Source organism: Balaenoptera ricei, chromosome 9 (genome assembly GCF_028023285.1).
Source record: "Balaenoptera ricei isolate mBalRic1 chromosome 9, mBalRic1.hap2, whole genome shotgun sequence".
Lineage (NCBI taxonomy): Eukaryota > Metazoa > Chordata > Mammalia > Artiodactyla > Balaenopteridae > Balaenoptera > Balaenoptera ricei.
The window spans coordinates 93,281,696-93,298,757 of record NC_082647.1 but is presented as its reverse complement, the minus strand read 5'-3'; the positions used below and the strand labels follow the sequence as shown (position 1 = coordinate 93,298,757).

Genomic DNA, 17,062 nt, shown 5'->3' with positions numbered 1-17,062 from the left:
AGAATTTTAGAATAAGTTGTATATGAACATATGAGGACTTTATCTAGCTTTTTCACCTCTGTATCCCTAACTTTTTCTTATACTCAGCAATGCGTATTTGTTAAGTCAGTGAATCCCTGTTTTGGTTTGCTCAGCCATCAACTGTCCTCTCATCTGCTTTGAGTATTATGACTTTAAAAAAAGCACTTTGTCAGTTTGATAGGTGAAAATATCTTATTTGAATTTGTGTTTTTTAAATTAATAAGTTTTAAAATGTTTATTAAATACATAGATTTAACTTTTTTGAGAATTATCTAGTTAAGTAGTTTGGAGAGTCGTTAAGTACGGTAGCCCCTAGACTCGTGGCTTATTTATTTATTTATTTATTTATTTATTTATTTATTTATTGGCTGCGTTGGGCCTTCGTTGCTGCACGCGGGTTTTCTCTAGTTGTAGCGAGCGGGGGCTACTCTTCGTTGCAGTGCGCGGGCTTCTCATTGCGGTGGCTTCTCTTGTTGCGGAGCATGGGCTCTGGGCGCGCGGGCTTCAGTAGTTGTGGCACGTGGGCTCAGTAGTTGTGGCTTGCCGGCTCTAGAGCGCAGGCTCAGTAGTTGTGGCGCACGGACTTAGTTGCTCCACAGCATGTGGGATCGACCCAGACCAGGGCTCGAACCCGTGTCTCCTGCATTGGCAGGCGGATTCTTAACCACTGCGCCACCAGGGAAGTCCTCATGTGGCCTTTGAACAGTTAAAGTTGAGCTACTTTGAATTGAGATGTGCCATAAGTGTAAAATATAGACTGGATTTTGAAATCTTATTATGAAAAAAAGAATGTAAAATATCTCAGTAATTTTTTAGTATTGGTTCCATGTTGAAATGACGTTTTAGATACATTGGCTAAATAAATTATTATTAAAATTAACTTCACTAGTTTTGTTTTGTTTCTGATGTGACTACCAGAAAATTTAAATTTACGTATGTGGTAACCATTATATTTCTGTTTGACAGAGCTGATCAAGACAGTAATCTAAACATGAGGTGACTAGGGCCTGAACTTAGGATAGTGTTTATAGAAAGAGAAGTAAGGAGGGATTTTAAGAAATTATGCAATTGGCATATATGTTATATAATCTCGGGTATTACATTACAGGCTTTTTGCAGTTTTGTGTTTTTCCATCATAGCTTTGTAATCAGTAGTAAGCTTTTTGAAGACAAGGATTTCATCACTATTTTAAAATTCTCCTCTACATTTCGTCTTTTGCTGGGTGCATAGGAGCTTGATTGAACAACAGTAATTAAAAGGACATCGAATAATTTTATACACACAAAGTTTGAATTTTTAGAATGCAGGTTAATGATTCTTAGAGTTCCTATACCCTTTATTTTAATATCATAATATCACCAGTTAGCCATCTCAGTCATATCTTTTTTAAAAGGTGCAAGGATAAGGGAACTAACATCTAGTCTTATATATATACCAGGCTCTGGGTAGTCATTTTATATCTTTCTTCATTTAGTCCTTGTAGTTACCCATGAGAAAGATATCAATCATTATTTTACATATTAGGATATTGAGAATGAATATTTTTTCCAGTGTTATGTTGACCAATCCAGATATGCCCAGCTTCAAAATTAGCCCGTTTTCCGCTGTAGTTTACTCTCTCGATTAAAGTTAGCCACTTATTTTAAGTGATTTGAAGTTAGTTTGATGTTGTGTTGGACATGAAGTATGTGAAGAATAATCTTTAGAATAAAATGTGTGATGATAGGGCTTCCCTGGTGACGCCGTGGTTGAGAATCTGCCTGGCAATGCGGGGGACACGGGTTCGAGCCCTGGTCTGGGAGGATCCCACATGCCGCGGAGCGACTAGGCCCGTGAGCCACAATTGCTGAGCCTGCGCGTCTGGAGCCTGTGCTCCACAACAAGAGAGGCCACAATAGTGAGAGGCCCGTGCACCGCGATGAAGAGTGGCCCCCACTTGGCGCAACTAGAGAAAGCCCTCGCACAGAAACGAAGACCCAACACAGCCATAAATAAATAAATAAATAAAATTTAAAAAAAAGAGTACTACCTTTAATTTAAAAAAAAAATGTGTAGTGATAAATTTTGGTAGTTTATGATGTATTATGTATTCCAGTGTTCAGTATATGAAAGGAAATTTATAAATAACTGAAACCTTAGAGAAAGAAAAAAAGGCATGTTTGTTTTTCATTCTGATTTTCTTGTTGTGTTGTAATTCTAGAAATTTCACTGTAGTTCATGAAAAAAATAAAATTTTAAAATAGTTTTAAATGTTTATTTTGTCTTTTAGATAAAATCAAAGACAAAATTAAAGAAAGAGATAAAGAAAAGGAGAGAGAAAAAAAGAAGCATAAAATAATGAATGAGATCAAGAAAGAAAATGGAGAAGTAAAGATTTTGCTGAAAAGTAAGTTTATATTAAGTGATTTCAGTTGTACTGTGTTATATTGTTCAGTATGTATGTATTGGCTTAGTGATTAAAATAAGAAATGTTATTTGGTGCTGAATTTTGCTGGAAATAAACATTTGTGGTCAGACTATGAAAAGTAAATAGTGGGGTTTTCTAATTTGTGTAGTAATATGTCTTTAGTATATTTATTTAGTGAGTTATTAGAAAGTAGTAAAGGTAATTATTAGGTTCCTTAAATTATTTGAAAATAAGTTATCTAACTCTGTGTTTATATTACTAGTCTTTATCCATATTTAGATAATCTAAAATAAAAGGCTAAAGAAATTTTTAGCATGATAGGTATGGTGGAGGAAGTGATCTTACCAATATTTGATGATAATCACCATAGCATAGTCTAGGATTTAGAGGCAGCATTTTACTCTGAGCTAAATAAGAAGGTGTACTGTTTTACTGTATGTTTCTTGCATGCTTAAGAATATCCTCTTTTTGTTTCCTGTTTTTTCTCATTACAACTATTTCTAGTTGTTGTTTATACATGGGGGTGGATGGTGAGGTAATAATATAAATCCTGTCAATAAATCTGAACTTTTCCAGAGAGAATTTGTGATAGAAGGATAGTTTTAAATTCACTCAGATAGCAAGGTAAGAAGAATCAGTGGCATTTGGTTGCTAGACAGCTAGCAAATTCAATTGCTGCCTCATCAAGTTAACAAGTTGTGGATCAGAACACGTTGACTTTGATTAATTTCATATTGAATTTATGTGTGGATAAGCCTTTCTATCTACATAAGGGAGAAAAGGCCATAGCACTATAGGTGCAATGAAATTACTGGTTAATTTATATTATTTAAGGTAAACAATATTAGATTCTATCATTTCATTTCATTCTGTGTCACGTTTCCAGATGTTCTTTGGTGGCACTTCGTCTAAGCTCTATTTTCTGCTTGTCAGAACTTTATTTTCTATAAAATTCTTTTGACCTTGAAGAAACATGTCAGAGCTTAAGTTGATGGCTACTTGGTGAATGCTCATGGTCCTTTTGTTCTATTTTTTTTGCCAGTGTGTTTTATCTGTGTTGTCTAAATAGATTGTAAGCCTTTGAGGCAGGAGTTGAATATAATCACACTAGTGCTCTACAGCAGCTAATGATTAACACTTGAAATGTTTTCTTATCTTTACCCTCTTGGTTTAGTCAAATAGTCATTTTTTATTGGTTTAGTCACATAGTCATTTTGTTATCCGTTTGTACAGTGATGTAAATTCCTGTCACTTGGTTGAATGTTAGATTCCTAACATACCATTAATGTGAAGTATGTGAACCTAGAAATTACATATGCGAGCAGAATTTTAAATAGCCTAAAAAGTGGAGATTTTCGAGTAATATACAGTGGTAACCTTGACTTTGAAGTAAATGAAAAATTTAAGAGGTATTTTGAACCGAGCTAAACTGAAACCTAGTGATGATAGAGGGGAAAAAAAAGAGATAGATTTGGAAATAAATTGGTGACCTCTGGGATGACCATAGCAAAATCTATTTACTGTAAAATGGAGGTAAATAATAATTTAATTACTGTCTTACAGGGTTGCAGAGATTAAATGAGGTAAAGTAAGGTGGAAGTGCCAAGTACAGTTGTCTAGCCCACAGATATTCAATAAGTAGCTATGAATGTTACTTATAACACATATGAAAGATTAACTCTTGTGATTAAAAACAATGACAGAACTATCTCCCCTCCTAGTAGGTAGTATATAGATAATTAAATGAATAAAAACATGATTAATTTGAGAAATTGTGCCTGTCCCATGGTAAGCACTGAGTAAGTGTTAGCTATTCTTATTACCCGGCAAAAACAATTTGTTCTGCTTGTGTGGCCGGACATTTCCCAAGTGAGCCTTATGATCAGGGAAAGGCATCCTTTGTTATTGGTGTCCTGGAGCAACAAGAGAATCAGTTAGGTGGGGGCGGTAAGTATCCTATTATGTACTACTTTGTGTCCCTTTTCCTTTTATGGCTTTCAACTTTTATTCTCTCCTTAAAATTTTCTCCTTCTGATAATGCTAACATTGCAAGCTATGGCAGACGCAGGCATTGATTGATTGGTGATGACACTTGAATATCTGACAGTAGATGCTAACTCTTACTCCATGGGCCCTCCCTGGTGGCCCAGTGGTTAAGAGTCTGTGCCTCCATTGCAGGGGGCGCGCTTTGATCCTAGTCCAGGAACTGAGATACCGCATGCTGCAGGGCATGGCCAAAAAAAATATTTTTTTTAAAAAGGGGGAAAAAAATAAAGTAACTAACTCTTACTCCACACCAGTCTTATTTCTTCCACATTTTCATTAAAAACTGTGTTATGACTAGAAATATATACATGATTATATACATGCCAGAAAGGTTTTATTAATGCAGAAATCTTGTAAATGTTTTTCACTGATAAAATAGGAGTTTGCTTTATTAGAAACAGTTTAAAGGAACAAATAAATTTGAAACATAAGCTTATTTAGCTCATCCTTTTATATCTAATGTCTACCAACTACTTTTTCTGAGTACAGTTATGTGTTTCAGCCGTTTTATGTTGTTCATTGATAAGGTGTGAGAACATGGATGTTATGACTATAGTATTCTTGAGAGTAAATCTTATCATTATAGCATATCAGCAAAGCTTGCTGGCGAGCAGGTAGAAAGGGGATGAAAAGAAGCCGGTGTTCAAGGTTATTGGTAGTGTACTAAAGGTCACAGGTAGGTAATTCATGACAGGAGGAGCAAAGATGTTGCTGTGCCAGAAAAGGAAAGTCATTCCCCAAAGACCAAAGGTTGAAAATAGCTAAGCTAATTACTGCTTTGTTTCTGTGTATGATAATGGAATTATATATATATATATATATATATATATATATATATATATATATATATATATATATATATATATATAACTTCCCATATTAGCTATGAAATCATAGCCAGTATTTCTGGGCAACCTTTATTTTTCCTTTATTAACACTAAAAATATACTAAGGTTAGGAGTGGAAATTAACTCCAGTGATTTTGTGATTTTTAAAGATTTTTAAAAAATAATTTGCCATTAACAACACATGCTGGTTTTTTTTTATCTGTTTGTGTGTGTGGTTTTTTCTGTCTCTGTATGAGTGCCTCTTTCTTCTGACTGTGTGTGTGTCTCCATTTCTCTCTGTGTCAGATTCTCTCTTTGGCTATCTGTGCATGTGTGTGTCTACTTGGTGTGTGTGTGTATGTGTGTGTTTGAGGTCCACTGTGCATATGTCTGTGGATCTTTGGGGGGAGGGTCTCCCATCAACCTTATACTTTTATACTTTTTGAGGGTCCAAATTACTTAGCAGTTCTTTCCGTTATGGGTATTTACCAGGATCCTTTAAAAAAAACACTACAGTTCTGATTTATTGGGCTCCGTTTGAAGAATTATGAATTTAGAGTAAATATGTACTTTAAAGACCTTTAGTATAAGAGAAAAACATTAGTATTCAAAATGATCTTATCTCCTTAAGTATTTAAAAATTTCCTACATATGTATCTATTGCATTTCATGTATCATTCCAAGACATTAAATGAGTGAGAGATTGTATAAAACTTAAAAAAAATTACCTAGTAAAGGCTAGTGCCTTGATTTGATTTAAATGTAAAGAATGCATTTTACCTGTACCCATGGAGGGGGGAATCCCCAAGACTACCCCCAGGTTTGATGATTTGCTGGGAGGACTCACAAGACTCAGCATAAATTTGTACTCATGGCTATGATTTATTATAGTGGAGGATACAAAGTAAAATTAGTAATGAGAAAAGGCACATGTGTGGCGATTTCTGGAGGAAGCTAGGCACAAGCTTCCAAGAGTCCTCTCCTAGTGGAGTCACGAAGGATGCACTTAATTCTTCCAGCAGTGAATTGTGATAACATATGTGAAATGCTGTCTACCAGGGAAGCTCATTAGAAACTCAATAGTCAGGGTTTCTACTGGGAGCTGGTCACATAGGCATGCCCTGTGTAGCATGTAGCAAAATTCCAGAAGGAAAACAGGTGTTCAACGTAAACCATATTGTTTGCACAAACAGTTTAGGTACAGTGAGCCACTCTTAATCAGGGAATGGTAGTAACCTTCCCAAAATACAAGTTCTCAGATGCCAGCCAAAGGCCACCCTTGCAAGCAGGCCTAAGGATAGCAGTCTCAGGTGTGTTATGTTTAACTCTTTTCTGCACACTGTGCTCACTTTAGTATTTAATTACAGAGTAGTTTGTCATGGAAGTTTAATTACTTGATGCTCAATATAACAGTCTCTTGACTAATTTCTTATTAGTTTGTATTTTTCAGTTTCTATTATACTACTACTGTTTTCATCCATCCTTGTGACTAAGAAATAGATAGACTGTTGTACCTATTTTATTTTAAAGTAACATGACTGGATATTTACTATTTTAACTTTAAAAAATGTGTTAGTTGTAAATATAATAGGATATTAAGCTTATATTTTCATTCAAATGAAATTCTGCTTATTTTGGCAAACGATTTAATTTGTACAATTTTACATGTATTTCCAGTTTAGTTATTAATTATATGTAAGCCCGTTAAACTTTTAAGTCCTGTTTTTTAATATACTACTGTCTTTTTTGCTTGACTCATTTGGATTTTACTTACATATATTGAATATAAACCTCTTTTATCTTTCATTTTGATTAACTCCCTGTTTTAACTTTTTATTATTAATTTTTCCTAAGTTTTTAACCTGAATCTGATGTTTTGATAGTTTATACCTGGGTAGCAAGTATGAATTTGTTAATATATTTTAAAACTACTTACATGTAGACTCAAGAAAATTAACACTTTATTAGGTGTTGCATTTTATGACTTTGCAAACCTGCATAATCAATAATGTTGACAGATTTTTAGTTTTGCTTTTCATAATGATAGCAATTTGGTCTCCATTGCATACTTACGAATTTTTAGAAGAGGTAGTTTATTATTAACATTAAACTTTCCTTTTTCAAGAACTGCTATGAACTGGAGAGAATTTTTATGGTTGTTGTTTCAGGGTTAGGATTTAGTGATAGTATTCATATGGTGAAGAACTGACTGAAAGGGAGACAAGGGAAAAAACCTATAAACTTCAGGTAGTCTGTTGGTGAGAGAAATCTTTGCATTCATGGAGTCATTAAATGTTCATCTGTAGCAATGTACTAGATGCCAGGAGGGATTTGATGATTGGTGAAGAAAAGTGTTTCACTCTGAATTCATCAAAGTTATTTGTTTCACTCGTACAGTATCCTGAAGGACATATGTTATACAGGCATCCTATGAATGAAAAAATAATAACTTTATATGACCATATCATATATATTCATAGATATAGAATATATAATAACATGAATTTAGAGTGAAGTGATTTCAGTTCCAACTACAAAGATGAGGGAAAACAAAATGAAGAAGATGATGTAAGAGTAGTCTTTAAAGGATGGGTAAGAAAGAGTTCAGTAGTAAGTACTAGGCAGGGCAAGGATATTTTAGGGAAAGGAAATACCTTTGCCAGTAGTAGAAAGATAAAGTAGGACTAGGTATGTTTCATAAGAAATTGTAAGTAGTGCAAATTGGACCAGAGCATGGCGTACTTGAGGGCATTGACTCTGGATTCCAGACTGAAGAGGTTGTATTTGAGAACCCTTGAAAGCAGTTGAGTCAAGGAATGAACATGATCAAAGCAATATATAAAACGTGTAGAATGATTAATATGGCTCCTGCATTAAGGATGAGAGATAGTCATGAGGCTTTTAGACCAAAAATTAAGGCAGTAGTATCATGGAAGTAAAAAATAATCAAGGATGAGTTGGGTAATTACATAAAACATTGGAGAGATCAGGAAGAGTGATTTGAGAGAATATCATTGGATTTGATATATGAACATTCTGGGAAAGTAAATTTGAGTTGACTGGAAGCAGACCCAGAATTTAAGGGATAAGAATGGTCAGTTAATAAAGGGAAGGCACTGGGCATTGCAGTTTTTTATAAGAAGTTTGATGGTCAAAAGAAGAGGATAGAGAACTTTAAGCAAGGGTTTTGGAGTTGGTGGGATGGACTTATTTTGGGGAAGTAGGCAGGACATCTCATTCACCAGAGACAGAAAAGAATAATAGAGATATGTGAGGATGGAAAAATTAAGCTAAAGAAGCAGGTTGAGAAAACTTAATTCATGACAGGTTATCTATAAAAGTGAAATAACAGATGGAAACAGTGAATGCCTTCTTTCCTCAACTGTTATCTTAATGGCTTTTTTCATATTATCTTAGGAAGCATAATATTTTCTTGTGAGGATGTTTACTCTTTTCTATTTTTCTTATTGTATAGAAATAAGTATACTGTGATAATGTTGTGTTTATATGTGTATGCTTAAATTCTATAGCTGTATAGCCTCTGTGGATTAATCTTTTATTCTTTGGATTTCTGAATTACTGAGCCTAGGGTCTACTTGCCTTTGGTTACAGAAACTTATTAATATATAAACTTACTATGACCCATGTCTTTTTCTTTCTTTCCTTCTTTCTTTTTTAAATTTCTCTCTTTACCAGTACATGGATATCATTTGTACTTAGGACATGATAAATGATTCTAATTTTGTCATCTCTTATGGTACCTTGTTAGGTCTTCACTGGAAACTTTGTAGACTCTAGTAGATCTAACATAGCCCATTTTGGATGAAAGAGTACTTTACCAAGGAGGACATATGGTAAAAAGCTAAGGAATTGCTATGTTTGTTGCTGATACACTATGCAAGTATTTTTCTCCTTTTATGATTTGTAACTCTTGACACCTATATGCAATTTTTAAGAATTTAAAGTAAAAATGATATATATCGATGGGAAACATCTGCAGGGCATTGTTCATATTGACTTTTGTTCAACTTTCCATTTCTGACTTTCTATATTTAGAATTTGAAGATTATGCTTTCTAAAACATTCGTTTCGTTACTTCAGTAAATACTGATTGAGCATCTGCTACATGTCAGAATGGTACCATGCACTCTGGGCATAACTTTGTCTTAAGCCTTCCTCTGTGTGTGTGTGCCTGTGTGTGTGGAGAGAGAGGGAAAGAACCTGACTAAATTATGATTATCAATACTGTGTAAAACAAGTCCCAAATATAAACTTCATTCTGAGTGAATTTTGCTTATTTATTATAAAACAATTCCTAAAGCATGGTTTTTAAAGAAACTAAAATACAGAGTTTCAAAAAAATTTTTTCCAACAGGTGGGAAGGAGAAACCAAAAACAAGTGTAGAAGACTTACAAATTAAGAAGGCAAAGAAGAAGAAGAAAAAGAAACACAAAGAGAATGAAAAACGAAAGCGTCCAAAAATGTATAGCAAATCTATTCAAACCATCTGCTCAGGATTGCTGTCTGATGTTGAAGATCAAGAAGCCAAAGGCATCCTAAATGATAACATAAAGGATTACAGTGGAAAGAATTTGGATACCAAGAACTATGATTCCAAAATTCCAGAGAACAGTGAGTTTCCATTTGTGTCATTAAAGGAGCCACGGGTTCAGAACAACCTCAAAAGGTTGGACACTTTGGAGTTCAAACAGCTCATTCATATTGAGCACCAGCCTAATGGAGGTGCATCAGTTATCCACGCCTACAGCAATGAACTCTCCCACCTGTCTCCTGTGGAGATGGAGAGGTTTGCAGAAGAGTTTGTGGGTCTGGTGTTCAGTGAAAACGAGAACTCTGCAGCTTTCTATGTAATGGGTATTGTTCATGGGGCAGCTACTTATTTACCTGATTTTTTAGACTACTTTTCATTTAATTTTCCCAATTCACCAGTGAAAATGGAGATATTGGGAAAGAAGGATATAGAGACAACAACTATGTCCAATTTTCATGCTCAGGTAAGAGGTTTTTAGTTTTTTTATTTTAACTTTTAATTATATGTTTTAGGCAAGTTTCTGTTCTTTGTTCCTCATTTTGCTATAGGTTTGAAATAAAAAGATAAGAATATAATGAAACCTCTTGGGAATATTAAGAATAAATTACTTTCTTGATCTGAATGCTAGAGGTTAAATTTCAGCTTCTATTTATCTGTGTTTTTTTTTTTTTTTTTTTTAAAGAAAATCAGTGAAATAATTAAGATTCTGTTGTCTTTTTTACTGTGGATTTATTTTGGAAGTGAAATGAATTTCGCTATGTATTTTTCCAGTCCATACAACAGTTCTCTTACTTGAACATCATTTAAAATTGTCTTCTTGCTTTATGCAGTAATGCTTTAATGCTTAGCATTGGATTCATCATGTGGAAGGTGCTGAATAAATGTTGGCTGTTAAATATATTGTGATACAAAGGAGTCATCGGTTAAATATGTGATTACGTGAGAAAATGAGCAGACCAGTGCATATATTGAGCTACTTTCTATTTCCTGCCCTTCTCTGCGTTGTAGAATACGGATTATTTTAAAAGCAGAGGCAGAATCCAGTGCACTGGCTCTTGGAAGTGTATGTAGGCCCATCTAAGTCTGGTGCACTGTTACTCATTCTCAGATCAGAGACTGCTTAGGTCAAAGATCAGCCAATTTTCACATTTATTTGTGCTAAACTTCCGGTATTGTAAGTAATAATTGACATTCTAGTTTGGAAAGAGGAAAAAAATGAAGAAAGTTTCAAAGGGATCTTTTAGTGATCATCTATCCCGACCTTTCTGAACTTAAACAAACGTAGATAGGAGTAACTTAGGGTTTTAAGGTTGGCAGCAGTGCCAGGAATAGAACAAAATTTCCTTAAACTTCATCCAGGTCTCTTTTCCTTATTTTGAGTATATTTCTTTTTTTGATGTGTTCAAGTTATAGTCTCCACCTTAACTGATAGTCTGGACATGCAATAACATCCACTCATACCAACCCCCCCAACCCCACAGTATGTTTGGTGTATATTGTGTAATATACTGAAGTCTGGAAAATATGCTGGTATTTAAAATTTTAATGTGTGTGTATGGGGTACTTATTGCCTATGTAACATGTTTGAGAATTGGAATTTAAATATTTTTTAGAGCCGAAGGGGAGCTGTAGAGCATCTGTCACTAGCCCTGTCATTTTATAGAATTTCAGAATGGTTAGTAATTTGTCTGAGATTACACCTGTGTTCAGTGGTAGAACTAGACTGGCATCTAGTGATAATATCTACTATTTATTGAGTGCTGACTGCCAGGAACTATTCTAAGCACTTTATGTGTAATAACTCATTTACTCTTCATTACAATTTAATTTTAGCAATGAGGAAGCAGGGAGAGAAGAAATAATTACCCAAAGTCCTTTGGTATTAGATCATTCATTTGTTTTTCATTTATTATGTCTGCTAAGTGCTAGGTTTTATGGTAGGCCTCTTGAATTCCAATGTGATTTGTTTCCACTGTATCATAAACTTTCTGCTGCCATACTATGCAAGTTATTTCTGTCATCTTTTAAATGTCACAATACTTATATTTGCTTTTCAGATAGCTTTTAAGGTTAGGAATTATTAATTTTTTATTAAATGATAATTTTCATCCTAACTTGTGCAGTATGTACAACATGAAAACCATGCTTCCTTTTATTAAATACAACATGATGCTGGGACTTGTTAATCATGCCAGTGTGTGGCTAGGTTGTGGGTCTCAAGTCCTTGAAGAGCCACCTACCCTGGTTGCCATTACCTCTTAGGGTTCTTGGATAATACATATGGCACAGAGGAAACTCTAGGCAGATGCATCCTCTTTGTTACCAGTTGTGGCTCTGGCCCCGTATCTATGTGATCTGCTGCAAGGACTGCTTAAATAAATAAATAAATAAATAAATAAATATGGCTGTGTTGGGTCTTCGCTGCCGCATGCAGGCTTCTCCCTAGTTGTGGTGAGCGGGGGCTACTCTTCGTTGCGGTGCACGGGCTTCTCGTTGCGGCGGCTTCTCTTGTTGTGGAGCATGGGCTCTAGACCTGTGGGTTTCAGTCTTTGTGGCACACGGGCTCAGTAGTTCTGGCTCACGGGCTCTAGAGCACAGGCTCAGTAGTTGTGGCACATGGGCTTAGCTGCTCCGCGGCATGTGGGATCTTCCCGGACCAGGGCTCGAACCCGTGGCCCCTGCATTGGCAGGTGGATTCTTAACCACTGCGCCACCAGGGAAGCCCAAGGACTGCTTTTAGTTCTGCAGCTTTAGATTTCGTGGCAGGAAGCTGCCTGTGCACGGTCCCTGTGCCTTTACCTCAGTATCCTCCAGATCCAGCCATTCCTATGGTATGAAGAGGAGTATCTAGCGAAAAGCTTTCCTGAACTGGTCATTTGATATTTCCCCAAACTGGATTTTTACTTTGCTTGTTATTTTAAGAGCTTAGAAGACTGAGGAAGTTGTTTTCTGCAGACCAGTTTTTTTGTTTGTTTGTTTAATTAAAACCAGAGCAGCGAAAACAATTTGCCCTAAATTCTGTAGAAACTAAAAGATGACAATATAGGTTAAGATGTAGCTGTTTCTATGATCTTTATAGTGATAATGCTTATCTTTGTGATAATACTCTGTAGTTTTCACAGAAATTCATTTTTGCATCTGTTTAGCCTTTATCCTTGAAACATGTTAACTTGAGTTTTTTTGTGCGGGTATGGATGTATATATGTATACACACATGCACGTGCACACGCACACACACACAATACTGACAAAAGGATCAACACATCCTGTTCTTTGATTTTGGAATTCTTTTTACTTGCATAATTCTATTTTTCGTCTTCATCTATATCCCTGCCGCTTGCCTGAAAAATCTGAAGACATGGTAGAATTATATATTGTCTTGTAGGTCATGTCATTTTTCTGATGTTAGTGGTATAATATCAGTCAAACTGTATGAAATAAAATTCTATTTGAGAATAGAAATGGATTTTTGTAGAAAGTTTGTAACCCATCTATATCAGTTGTTTTGCTGCAAATCAAACCAAAACCCTCAAAACTAAGTGGCTTAAAGATTTTTCTCACAATCTGTTGGACTCTCTGGACAGTCTTTGTCAGCTCAGCTGGGGGCTGGATGGCCTCATTCATGTCTAATGGTTTGCCGATCAGTTGGTCTTAGGAGACCTCGCTTATTTGTCTGGTGGTTTGATGCAATGTCGATTGGGGTGATAAACACATTTTTCTCATCATTTAGCAGGTTAGCCTGGGCTTGTACACATGTTGATAGTTGCAGGGTTCATAGAGCAGAAGGAGGGCAAGCCTCTGCTTGTTTTGTGTTTGCTGATGTCCCACTGGCCAAAGGAAGTCATGAGGCCAAACCCAGATTCACTTCTTGATGATGGGAGTGACACAGTCACATTGCTCAGAAGTGAGCATACATGCTTGGGAAGAGTTTTTGGCCGTTTGCACTCATCCACGTCTGTCTTAGTTTTTCTACCATCTCTATTTTCTTCAAATACTCATTTGGACATTGATCATTCTCCTGTGCCTTTGATGGTAGGGAAACAGAAAGGCAAGTAAGACAGGAGTTTTATCTGTCAAGAAACAATAGAGATTTCTGTCTTGCCATGCAATATTTAATCAGCATGCACTCCAAACTCTGTAGTAAGAACTGTGAGAATATGAAAACTGGGGCAATTATCTTCTAATCACCCTTTTCCCTCCCCCAAACTCTAAATCTTATTTTTTATTTTAGCCTGGTTCTGAGTTGCTTGTAGCAAATAACTTATGTCAAGTGTTAACTCATAATTAAATGGCTAATATTTTAATAGTGAAACAGTAATTAAATCTGATTGGATCTGTCAGCCTTGCCTGTCTGCAAAATGAGGGGAGAGAACTAACATTTATTGAATTCATGCTGGTGTCGTTCACCATGCTAGGCCAGTAAAGATGTTTTGACATACCATCTTTGACCACTGCCAGCCTTTGTACTGAATTTTCATTTTGACCAGTTGTGCTTGTCATGTCCTCCTTGAATGCTTTTGAACTGATCTATTCTGGCAGGTACCAGATGTTCTAATTGAGAGACTTTTTCCTTTTTGTACTAGTTTAAAAATGATTAAGAACAATTTTATTCTTATTTTAGTTATAGTTATATGGATATTTTTGAAATGTTGATTATATGTTATTTCTTGTTATATGTTTTAATTTGAAAGGATATGCTAGATGTGATGGGGAATGGCTCCCCCTTGTGGCACACTTATTTTTGTTAGATGTTCAGATTGCCTCAGTAGGAATGTGGCGAGCTGGTCTTGTTTTTTAAAATACGAGACTCCCTTCTTTCCTCTTGCCCTCCCCCAAAAAAACTCACCAGAATTGAACCAATAGCCTCTTCTGCCCTCACCCCCTCAATTTTTTGCTGTAATAACTGTCCTGTTTTTGTGTTTCCTTTGGATTAATGATGATATTAGCTAGAAGCATCTATAATATCTTCTATATTTATTACAGATAACTATACTGTATAAAGTATAAAGTATTTATAACGTATTCTGTGGAATTTTTACTATCTTGGGATGTTGATAGGTACACTAAAAGAAAACAAGTAAATAAGAAAAACAGGTTTTGAAGTCAAAATAGTTTGTCTAATACTGGGCTGAATAAGTTATGTTTGTTTACTGTGAGACTTCTCAGAACCTAGCCTTTAATAGTGTGTGGTGAACCTCTCAAACAGGAAGAGTTTTCCAAACTTGCTGGACTATAGAATCCTCTCTTCAGGGAATACATTTTGGGAAACAGCATTATTTCAAGTGAGTCATTCCTCATGGTTTTTTGAATTACATGTGTCCATATTTGCTTCCCTTGTTGCAGCAGTTTTTATAAGTAAAATAAGAGAAAGCAGTACTGAGACTTATAGATTTACTTTTGGCAATGTATTTCCTGTCATAAAGGCTACTTTTTTCTTTGTAGCAAGCCAAACTCAGAATCATAAGGTTGTGTTTTTTGTTTTTGTTTTTTAAAGATTATTTACATGAAGAAAAATGAATAGGGTTTGGTTTAAACGTAATGTAACAGTTCTTTTCCCATTAACCAAAACTTCTGAGATTTTGTTATTGACATTTACTGGCAGAGGGTTCAAGAAGTCTTTTATTTCCTGCTCTGCAGTCTCCCCCACCCCCCCTTTAAAACATTTATAGAGAATAAATGAAGGGAAATGTGAAAATACAGTCATGATGGTGGTAGGGTTTTTGCTGGGTAGGGAGACTCTAGGGGAGGTTTAGATTAAAAATGTTACATCTGTCAACAGCTTTTGCAAATATATGAATAAGTATCATTTCTGTCTTTTATTGTGTTTTTTGAGAAGTATACCTAAATTGGGAGGAACAATATGTGTCCTCTTTGAAACTCTACATTTCCCTTTTAGGAAGCATATAGGATATGTTTTAAAGCAGTGACATTTTTTGGTATTTCCAATTTAATTTTTTAACTGCATCAGAAAACTGATAGTGTGATGAATGTTTACTGAAGCAAATACAGTAATTTCATGTCAAGCGTCATCAGGATGTGAGATTTTCCAGATTAGTGGTTTTTCTAGATAATGGAAGCATACAGTTGTAAGGACCAAGATTTATCCTTTTCCTGAGCATATACAACATAACTTATCTCTTTATTTTAGGTTTAGGCTTGTCATTATGATATTATAATATTGATGACCTAGGGGAGCTGCAACTGTGCTTACCTCTTGCCCCTCCTTCCTCTTCTAAACTTGTGGCTTCTTATCCTTTATGATTTTAGATGTTAGTTAGAATTATGCCTAGTGTAGAAACATATATGTAAGAAGAGTATCCTTCTGTGAATCATGGCCTTTGTGACAGTAATTTTGACTATTTAGAGATTCTTTCAACTCTTATCTGTTTCCTTCTCCCATCCCACTGCTGTTGAGTTGTAATTGTTGGATAGATTATTTTTGGAGAATTGAGGTTTTTTTCCTTATGATTATTATAGATTTACCTTTATTCCATGTAATAGAGGAAACTGGATTATTTGTTATATAATATTGCCGTATAATAGGTATCACATAAATCAAGGAGTACTATTTACTTTTTTGTGAAAAATGTGTGGATTATATTCTTGTAATTTTTTTTAACAACTTAAGTGGTATCTATATGTTTCATCAAGAAGTATATACTTTTTGAATTTGAATACATTGTTATGTGTAGTTTTCCATTTTTGAAACATTAAATTAATGGTTCAAACTGATTTAGTACATGTTTCAAGTATTGGGTTATTAATCTAGAAAGTTGTGTTAAATGGTATATAATTAAAAGTTACATTACAGTGTGCTTGTTTATTTTAATTGGGGGATAGTTGATTTATAATATATTAGTTTCAGGTGACAAAGTAGTGCTTCAGAATTTTTATAGGTTATACTCCATATAAAGTTGTTAAAAAATATTGGCAGGCTTCCCTGGTGGCGCAGTGGTTGAGAATCTGCCTGCCAATGCAGGGGACACGGGTTCGAGCCCTGGTCTGGGAAGATCCCGCATGCCGCGTAGTGACTAGGCCCGTGAGCCACAATTGCCGAGCCTGCGCGTCTGGAGTCGGTGCTCCGCAACAAGAGAGGCCACGACAGTGAGAGGCCCGCGCACCGCGATGAAGAGTGGCCCCCACTTGGCGCAACTAGAGAAAGCCCTCGCACAGAAACAAAGACCCAACACAACCATAAATAAATAAA

General features: G+C 35.4%; 1 protein-coding gene across 1 annotated transcript in view; it reads left to right on the top strand.

The window, feature by feature from the left end:
- The window catches only part of RSBN1L (round spermatid basic protein 1 like), a 65,382-nt gene that overhangs the window by 28,631 nt on the left and 19,689 nt on the right, over window positions 1–17,062 (top strand). The window contains exons 2-3 of the mRNA XM_059934093.1: window positions 2,292–2,408; window positions 9,678–10,318. Of these exons, the coding sequence (XP_059790076.1) occupies window positions 2,292–2,408; window positions 9,678–10,318 (758 nt within the window). The remainder of the gene's footprint in view (window positions 1–2,291; window positions 2,409–9,677; window positions 10,319–17,062) is intronic.